Here is a 10,035-nt window from a genome sequence, read left to right as displayed (position 1 = left end):
TGAGTGGGATACGTCTAGGTTTGGAGACCCCACCCACACAACTCAATCGACACCAGTCCCTCCTATTCCAATGTCTCCCTTCACTGATGACCCTCTGGACCTCAACGTCCCATTGCCCTCCATGTACACCTCAATCACAGCACCACACCCAACCACTGTCCCCGCCCCGTCCTCCACTACACCCCTGCCTGCACCTGTCCCCGCCATGTCCTACGCTGCACCCCAACCTGCCTCGTCCATTGAGCTCGCACCCTCCCAGACACCCATGTCGTCAACTGAGCATGCGCCCACATCATCTGGTGTGTCCACGCTCACACTTGCACCTGCGCCCGCGCCAATGCCTGCGCCCGCGCCAATGCCTGCGCCCGCGCCAATGCCTGCGCCCGCGCCCACGCCTGCGCCCGCGCCAACGCCCGCGCCCGCGCCACCTGTGCTGGCACTTGCACCTATGCCCGTCCCGTCCTTTACTGCACCCCCGCCTCCACCTGTCCCCGTCCTGTCATGTGCAGAGACCGCGCCCGCTCTCGCACCTGCATCCGCCTCGTCTGCTGGGCCCGCACCCACGTCGACACCGTCTACCGCACCCACACTATCGTCATCTGCACAACCCGAGTCGATGTCCGTCATCTCTGCGCATGGCACAACCTGTTCTGGCCGCGAATCACGGCAATCCACTGCGGCGTCGTCACCCGCTCACCCCACGGCCGTTGCACCTCCATCAGATAGGCCAACGCGACCAACAGCATCAGAGCAAACATCATCGCTTCCGCCTCAAGAAGATACATCTGGGCGAGGACACCGACAGAGACGTCCCGCACGCCTACCTGACGGTAGCTATGCGCAGCCAGCTCCTAAGCGTCCAGCAAAGGAGACTGCTGAGTCTGCAACGAAGAAGCGGGGGCGCACTCGCTGAAGGTCAGTATGTCAGAGATGAACGTTGAACTTTGTATATCATTGGACTGTAGAATATTCATGTACGTTATTTTTTGTAACCTGTCTTGCTCCCACACACGTCGGAGACGCAAACCGCCCCCTCATGATGATATCCTATGGGTGCGATGAGGACTAAAGTATTGAGCGCTCAATCAGCCAATGAGAGGCCGTTTAGCAGTGCACTCGCCCACCTGAAGCTCACCGGGCCAATCAGAGGCCATTTAGCAGTGCGCTGCTATGTCATCCATGGTGCGCTAGCACACTTCCAGCGAACAAACATAGGCTTTGATTCGCTGTTTGGAAACATACTGTACGAGGTTCAAAACATACAGTGTGACAATGTAGAAACATACACTAGGTGACAACGTGAAAACATACACTATGGAGGGTCGAAAATATATGACATGACATATGAAAGTTATGTCTGATGGGAGTGCGGTGGGATCGAAGCATGCAGTACAGCGTGCCTGCAATTCCCGACAGCTGAGGCCAATTCAAGTTCTGGAGGGTCAAAAACATAGGACATGACATATGAGAGTTATGTCTGGTGGGAGTGCGGTGGGATCGAAGTGTGCAGTACAGTACGGCGTGCCTGCAATTCCCGACAGCCGAGGCCAATTCCAGTTCTTTTGGAACCCCGATCATTCCAGCTCGACTGCCAGGCATTATTTTGGATCCCCGCTAATTCCTGTCCGGTCCGAGGGTAGTACCCGGATGAAGCGGAGGGCGGGCCCCAAAGTGGGTAAGAGTCGGGGAAGCGTGCAGCAGCGCGCGGGTGCACGCTGACCCAAAACGGGTTCATCTCTGGATATATCCACAGAGGCCTGTGGATATATCCAGAGAACGCACCTCTAACCAGAGGCGTTGATACATCCCCTGCTAGCTGTAGCTAGAGGGCTTTGATATATCATTATGACAGTATCGACTGCTGTCGACGATATTCGCGAGAATTGTGCCGTGCTTGTCGACCATATTATGGCCCGCGTTCCACGTTATGTGCTGTTGGCTGAAGAACGAGCTCCGGCGATTGCGTGGATCGATGCGCGTGCCAAATCCATCATCGCCACAACCGGACACATCCGTGTCCATGCGGAGGCGGGCTTAATGGCTCTCGCGAATGGAGAGCCATCTCTGTGGAACGACAATCGGGTGCCGAAAGATGTACACCATATCTTGATGGTACCGTACTATCTCCTTCCGACAGCACTGTGACTCACCGAACATACCTGCAGAACGATCCCCTCCCTATCGGAGTCAGCAAGAAGTGTTGCTTCATGTGCTATCAGCTGAGCACTGCTCTTATGGGCGGCAACGGTGCGTAGCGCACCTTGTCATGCTGTATTTGTCTCTGATTTCAAGTAGCTGGGAAACGCTTCGAGTTACCTGGGACCCATGGCCGTATCTTCCCCTGGGATCCTCCGCCTTTTGGTGACATCGAGCCTGTCCTGGAAGAGCTCGCAAAGGCGCTTGTGGATCAAGTGCTGCAGCATGCCCAAGAGCAAGGGCGACGAGTTGCAGATGCAAGCTGACAGTCCTCTCCTCAGTCAGATATGGAACGTCTTCTAACGGATGCGCATGAGTAGTTAGAGACTTTGTTCCTACAAGGCATAGTACCATGTTGTTCTTCACACTTCCGCTACACACTCTACTGGTGCTTTAAGAAGTGTTTTGTATCTACATACCCTGCAGCCAGTGCATACAGTAACTCAAGCTTTCCCTTCCACTTTTGTATGCACCTGTGTGATTGTGCCTTGCATATGTCAGGCTATTAGTGCTCAACTTGTGTCCCTTTGTCCTGCTCTTTCATCAGTAATTCCAGATTTATCTGAACGTCTGGTGCACGGGCGCTTAATGCATTTGAACCCGACCGCGATCATGTTTGCCCCGTAGCTCACTCTCTTTGCTACTGCTGGTCTTCAAATTTAAGGAGACATACAACAAAACCCCTACTGAGCTTTGTATACATCAGCAAACGGGGGAGTTGACGATAGGGGAATACGGGCAAGACAACGTGTGCAGTGGGAGGCAGGCTCCGGTCCGAGTACTGGGCGTCTGCATTGCCCGATCGGGAACCATCTATCCGACAGCCGCCTGTATGTTTCCATCCGACTCGAACCTCGATTGCAATGAGCCAACAGTTTGTTCTAGTAATGATATAGCATTATCAGCCGTTATACATACCTGACAGGCTCGTTTTGAAAATATCCTCACTTGCGCGCGCACATCAGGAGGCGACCGGAGCGCAAACTTGAGCATACAGAACGTCTGAGTCATCGATCCTCATCCTGATTCCTCGTCTTTGTGTCTCTACACTGGACATCATGACTATGTCGTCGTCGTCACCGCCAGCCATATATATATAAGAGATTGCAAAGCTGAAACGCACCCACATGACATGCGTGTGTGGTATGACGCGCACATGTTTGAGGCAAGTGGAGGATCAGCCACCCACGCGACTTTGGCAGGCGGGCTACAAAACGGACCTGCGCGGCACTTCTCCCTCTCCTCGCGTTTGTCTCTTTACCACTACTACCCGCGCTCATCATTCTCATCTGCTTCTCCGCTTCTCCTCAACAATGACACACTATGCGAACCACCATCATGATTACGGTCACGAACAAGCCACGCGTGCAGCCATCAAACTTGAATCAAAGCCGAGCACGTCATCTGCAGCAGAATGCCCTGGCTTCCATGCAGAACTCCCAGAGTCGCTCTCGGCCACGAAGAACTCTACTTAGGGCAAGTCGAGCAGAAGACAGGCCGAGGAAGGTATGTTCATAAGGAGCAGGTCACTATATGCGCTCTTTTCCCGACCTACCCCACACATAGATGACGACGTACATACGTCTTCTAATACCATGAATTCCCAAAAGCTATCAATCGCCGGCGTGTCTCTAATCCATGCCTCACAGGATGATCAATCGCCAATCAAGCACGCAGCGCGAGTCACTCCCTCTGATACACTCCTCGCTCAACCTCTGGACGCAGGGTTCAGCATATCCACCTCCGGGAACGGACATCCTCCACCTACCCTTCCGATTCCGCCTCCCCGATAGCCTCCCCCCATCGTTCCATTATCACACCGGGGTCACGTCCGCGTACGAGCTCATTGCCGTTGGTGTGCGACCAGGTATGTTCCAGTTCAACAGGAGGCTGTGCATGCCACTTGCGGTCGTACCCAAGGACACGATGGGCGAGAGGCTGCGAGACAGCATGGCGTCGCTGGGGTGGAGGAAAGGAGAGAAGGTAGAGAAGATACGCAAGGGCCTCTGGGGAGACTACTCGACGGTACAGGTCGAGGTGAGTACTTCACTTGCTCACTCTTCCCCACACATTGCACCAACAAGAGTGCAGCTACTATTCCCTGACATGCCTGTGCTCCCCCTGTTCACCGACATACCGTTCATGGTACGCATGCTCTCTTCCTTTCAAACCCTCGACCCATTTTGCTGATGATAGCTGGATAAGTAGCCTCTGTAGGTTTTCGAACAATTCCGCTGCTTCGACACTCTGCTGTCACCAGGACCCGTATGCCACCTCTTTCCCCCATGTTTTGTCTCAGACTCTGTAGCTTGGCGCGAATATGCTCGTGTATTGTGTTTGACTATCAATGAACTCACTTGATATTTAAGTCGTCTTCCTATGCGAGTTTCTGTTGGCGATGTATCATGAGAGCTCTCTCCATTCGTCTTCCTGGCTATTCAACTACAGAATAATATAATTATTCCATTATCTTACAGGCTATGGTCACAATCTGATGGTCAATTACCAGGAGCATCCTTCTGGGACGCTCCAATACAATTACCCTCCCAGGAAGGGCGGCGCATTGCAAGTAAATATGTAAATGGTAAGTAAATTCGGGCGTTTGCATTACCTGGGAGCACACTTATAACCTAAGCCCTATTACTGGGCCCATACAGGCCAATTCGTGAACTACAGGGCAAGATACGCCCGTATATCTGGGACCTCCGGTTTCGTGATGTATAATCTTTACACTGAGATCTTAAGATTACTGGGTGATATCAAGTCAAGAGTGACCAACAGTCTCGAGGCCATCCCCCCACACCATGACGGAAATGCCAATCAGTAGATCCTCAAATATCTTAGCAAATCTTAGTGTATCTTATCATGTCTTAGCGCATCTTAGGAGCTAACTAAGACAGCTAAGTTGCAACATCCAAGATGTCCAGACCGCTATCTAAGACCATTTGTGCTCACAGCTAAGTCAGCTAAGTCAGGCAAAGACACCAAGGTTGTGATGCAATGGTCATGTCAACCTTGTCTCATAGCCAGTAACTGTGTGATTCTATTGATATAACACGCATATGTTTCCGATCAGAAGTGAGTGAGCTAGAGTCGAAATAAACATACCCAAATCCGGAAGGATGGGCTGTCTTTCATGCCCAACGAGCGCTTAAATCTCCAAATTGGGCACTTGTTCGTCCCGAAGACAGCCCATTCTTCCAGATTTGGGTATGTTTATTTCAAATCTAGCTCACCCACTTCTGATCGGAAACATATGTGTGTTATATCAATAGAATCACACAGTTACTGGCTACAACATGAGGGTATCATAAGACCGCTTCGAAACCCATTCAATCTGTCTCACTTTCCTTAGCTACTTGCAGAATTAGCTGACTTAGCTGACTGAGCTGTTCTTATTAAGTCAGCTAAGTCAGCTAAGATATTTGAGGATCTACTGAGTGACTCACTGCGGAGATTGCACTATAGCGGGAGGTTATATGGAGGGTGGGGAATGTCTACAGACATACTTGGTTGAGGTAAGTTGCATAACAATGATGTTCAGACAATGTCTAAGCAGCTCACCGTTTGAACATCTGATTGTCTGAAAACTCATCTGAACATGTCTGAAACATCTGTATCAGACATTTCAGACATGTTTAGACGTGTTCAGAGAAATCTAGAATTACTGATGCTTGCATATCTCCTCCTCCAAGGCAGTTGCTTGGCCAAGCTAGTACTTCATTCAATGCTGCAACAAAGAGTTCAAATATAACAGATTTGGATCCTCCTTCAATTGCAGGACTTAGTTCTCTTCTCACTGGCATTTCCACCTTGACTTTAACCCTTTTGCTTTTGTGTTGTCCAATGGCTGCAGTGCCTGCAAATATATGAAATATCCAGAAAATGTGCCATGGCCCATCCCACCTCTTTTCTACCCCTCCCTGTAGTGACTTGGTGGGAAGTAGGCCAGTTTTGGCACAAAACAATCAATGAGGCTAGGTGTTAGGACTGTGTGCACAAGTCAAACTCTGAAAGGAAGTCCAATACTGAAGTCCGAGGTTCGAGGTCCAATAGTGTGCAAAGAGTGAAGACTTTGGTGAAGTTATTGATCAACACCTGAAGATGCATCAATGTCTTCAAGTTGTGGAAGTCTGACAAGAGGCTCCAGAACTTATACCAGAGCAAGCTATGAGTAAGAGAGTCAAGCAGAGTGTAAGGAACAGAGATGAGAACAGAAGTCAAGAGGTCAAAGGTTGAAAGTCCTATGGAAGGTCAGATGGAGTTCAGACAGAGGTTTTGAAGAGAGTCAAATAGATTGAGTTTTGAGTAGCTGGTAGTTGATGGGCGAGTAAATGAGACATCAGAACTAAGAAACTATGTGACTGTATCATAGGATTTATATATGAATATCTGAATGTCCAATCAGAGTCTGATAGGAGTAAAGACAGGGGGCAGAATGTGGATATGATAGGGTGGAAGCAAACAAACCTATTAAGTATAAGTGATGTGAGCAGATGACAAAGCAGGAGCTCAGAGGTAAGTGAAGTTTGGGTGGAAGTCCAAATAAGGCATGATGAGTTAAAAGGGGGTGATGAAGTTATAACTGGGAAAGGGGGTGGATGTTAGGACTATGCGCACAAGTCGAACTCCGAAGGGAAGTCCGAAGTCCGAAGTCCGAAGGTGCGCGGGAATGAAGACTTTGGCGAAGTTATTGACCAACGTCCGAAGAGTCATCTATGCCTTCAATTTGCGGAAGTCCGACAAGAGGCTCCGGAGTTTATACCGGAGCAAGCTACAAATAAGAGAGTCAAGCAGAGAGTTAGGAACAGAGACGAGAGCAGAAGTCAGAGGTCGGAGGTCGGAGGTCCGGTCGGAAGGTCGGACGGAGATCAGACGGAGGTTGGCAGAGAAGTCAGATAGATTGAGTGCTGAGTAGTCGAGTGGGTAAACGAGATATCAGAACTGAAGAACTATGCGACTGTAAGGTAGGGTTTATATACGGAAGTCCGAATGTCTGATAGGAGTCCGACAGAAGTAGAGACAGGAGGCGGACTGCGGAGATGACAGAGCGGAAGCAAATAAACTGGCTAGTAAGTATAGGTGGCGGATACACTGCGGAGATGACGGAGCGGAAGCAAATAAACTGGGCTAGTAAGTGTAGGCAGCGGATACTGATGTCATAATATGATCGGATGACAGAGCGGGGGTCGGAGGTAATCGGAGTCCGGACGGAAGTCCGGATAAGGCAGGAGGGAAAGGAGTAGGGGTGGTGACGTATTAGCCAGGAAAGGGGCGGAGTTCAGGGGTAGTCGGGTCGGGGTTGTGTTGGAGGGGCGGCAGGGCAGACTTGGGCACGGGATGTGACAGTGGAGTTCAGAAGACATCCTGTTAGGATTATGTTGAAGATGAGGGACTTTGGTATGGGATATGACAGTGCCTTTCTACTGGATCTGAGCCCTTGAGGACTGAATCAGGAAGTGTTTTAGGGTGACAGGCAGAGAGGTGAGTTAATGTGGAAGTCAGAGTCTTCACACTGTCGTCACAGAGTCAGAATTTTGAAATTGTCAGATATGAAAAGCCAGTCAGGGTTGTGGGTTGTCAATGAATTCTTCATTCTCTACCACCACCACCACCACCACCACCATAGCCCCACTTGACAAGGTGACCCTCCTATCTGACAGGTGACAGAGCAGCTCCAACAAGTGACGAAGCAAGAGGAGGAGGAGAAGCAGAAGGTAGTGGAGAAGCAGAAGAAAGAGCTAACCTGCAAGAGGAAGTGGGATGGGGAGCAACTGTGGGTGGCCACCAGGTAAGTCAGAGCAGAGTTGGGGTTGTGATGAACATGCTAATTGGATTTGCAGCAAGCCCTACATCAGATGCACTGAGTGCAACATCAAGTGGAAGTAGTACACCAACACCACTTGCATGACATCATGCATCACCTGCCAGATGCGGCAGAAGAAGTGCGTCAGAGGTGAGGCTCCACCAAAGGCCTCTTTGAAGAAGAAGCACCACAGCAAGCTGATTGTTGTCCACAACAATAACAATGATGATAATGCCAAGGCCAGGCCCTCCAAGCCTTGATTAGGGACCTTCACGGGTTAGCAAAACCCATGGGTTGATGTGTGTGAAAGTTGATTGCATAAAACAACCTTCACCTGAGGCTATCAGATCTGAACAAGATCAGATGGTACCTCAGTTGTTTGGGGTAGTGTTAGGGAATATCCCACAAGAGGTGACCAGATAATACTTGATGGTGGTCTCCGTTGAGACTAATAGCAGACCTATCGTAGGTCTTGTATGACAACTTGACTATGACTTGATAGTTCCCGTTGGAACTAATAGTAGACCTATCATAGGTCTCATATGAATGACAACTTGAATATGACTTGACAATGCGAAGTGGATCACTCGAGGATGCCTCACTTCATGAACATAGATGTATGCATATAACTTAGAGGGCACTCAACTTCAGAGTGGGAAGAGATGGGGGGGGAAAGGTCTTCTCTCCTCATCCCTTGAGGGATGGGGGTTTATATATTGTCTCTGTGGGAATTTCTACAAATATTGTCAAACATCATCTAAGCTATTGTGTCTGACTGGACAATAGAGAAGTGATAATAGGAACAGAATAATGAAGTGTAGGACAATAGAGAAAGGACAATAGAGACAGAATAATAGAGTTTAGGATAATAACACAAAGACAATAAGGGGAAGGGAATAATAAGTCTCAGACAATAAGACAGTAGACAATAGAGTGGGGAAATAAAGGAAATAGTACAATAGTGCTTGAGAAATTTCTCAGGGACAATGGGACTAAACAATAATACCAAAGGACAATAGTTGAATAGGGACAATATGAGTCTGAATAATAGTCCATGGACAATAGGGGCATGCAAGTCTAAGTGTGACCAAAATACAGTGAGTATACTTTCAGGTATCCAAGGACTTGCTTAGAGTGGGCCATAATTGGCAGTAACAATTCATGAGTTTTGTGGTACTTTGATGAATTATATTATTGATTAAATCATCATCACTAGTCAATGCTACAGTTTAAGCACTATACCCATTGGCTATGAATTGAGCTTGGATGAAAAAGCATGACTATGATACAAGACATTTCAGAAATAATCATACAAATCACCAGTTTAAATCTACAAGATAACTTTTGCATTATGAAAGATGCTAGAATCATTTGTCTCTAAACTTACTATTTCTTGTATTGCTAGAACACTCTATAGAATAGAATTGTCACTAACTAACAAGGCATAAATGGAACTATATCTCTCTCACAGAACAGTATATCATGCTCTTGTGCAACTAATACTGGTCGTCATCCAGTGGTCAAAGTTGCAATCCACCCAATTGCTGTGCTTATTCATGCTTTAAATAACTCTTAGTCAATATTAGAATATTTGAAACCACTGTCTATACAATTTCAAGTGTCTATTGTTTGAAGATTACTGAGCTGTAACATTAACTATCTAACTTCATCTCACTTTCACACTTCTTTGAGTTTGGGCGCTTTTTTGCTTACATAAGTGATGGGTGCGCTGCTGGGAGTGACGCAGGGAGCTTTGCGTTTGTCCCAGCAGCGCACTCATCGGAGTTATCAGATCTGGGGTGCTTATTTTGGACTTAAGTATACTTTGACTTGGTGGGAAGGAGGCCATTGCTGGCAGGGACGATCGATGAGGAATGGGGAATCTCTTCAACAATACCAAGCATATCTTGTTAAATAATATATATGCATAGTAACTGCAACACTCATCGTGTACCTACCCTCACCAATGTTCCTATTACCCTGATTGCTCAGTCATCCCGTGCCTACCCACACCATTAGTCTTGTCACCCTCC

The 10,035-nt window shown here is 48.4% G+C and overlaps 3 protein-coding genes across 3 annotated transcripts; all 3 read left to right on the top strand.

Moving 5' to 3' along the window:
- Positions 1–70: 70 nt before the first annotated feature.
- Positions 71–913, top strand: L226DRAFT_527676 (uncharacterized protein; the record flags this gene model as incomplete). The annotated part of the gene is made up of 1 exon (XM_067679155.1): positions 71–913. One exon carries the CDS (start codon positions 71–73, stop codon positions 911–913), a length of 843 nt encoding a protein of 280 aa, XP_067528299.1.
- Positions 914–1,845: 932 nt separating this feature from the next.
- L226DRAFT_577001 (uncharacterized protein) lies at positions 1,846–2,462 on the top strand (the record flags this gene model as incomplete). Its single annotated transcript, XM_067685492.1, has 3 exons — positions 1,846–2,112; positions 2,166–2,247; positions 2,296–2,462. 3 exons carry the CDS (start codon positions 1,846–1,848, stop codon positions 2,460–2,462), a joined length of 516 nt encoding a protein of 171 aa, XP_067528298.1.
- Positions 2,463–3,855: 1,393 nt separating this feature from the next.
- Positions 3,856–4,236, top strand: L226DRAFT_431468 (uncharacterized protein; the record flags this gene model as incomplete). Its single annotated transcript, XM_067674706.1, has 1 exon — positions 3,856–4,236. A coding segment is annotated over one exon (381 nt), but the record flags the coding sequence as incomplete, so codon positions are not given.
- Positions 4,237–10,035: the final 5,799 nt, after the last annotated feature.

This window comes from Lentinus tigrinus (assembly GCF_003813185.1).
Source record: "Lentinus tigrinus ALCF2SS1-7 unplaced genomic scaffold L226scaffold_106, whole genome shotgun sequence".
NCBI classification, from domain to species: Eukaryota; Fungi; Basidiomycota; class Agaricomycetes; order Polyporales; family Polyporaceae; genus Lentinus; species Lentinus tigrinus.
This window is presented reverse-complemented; position numbering and strand designations above follow the sequence as displayed.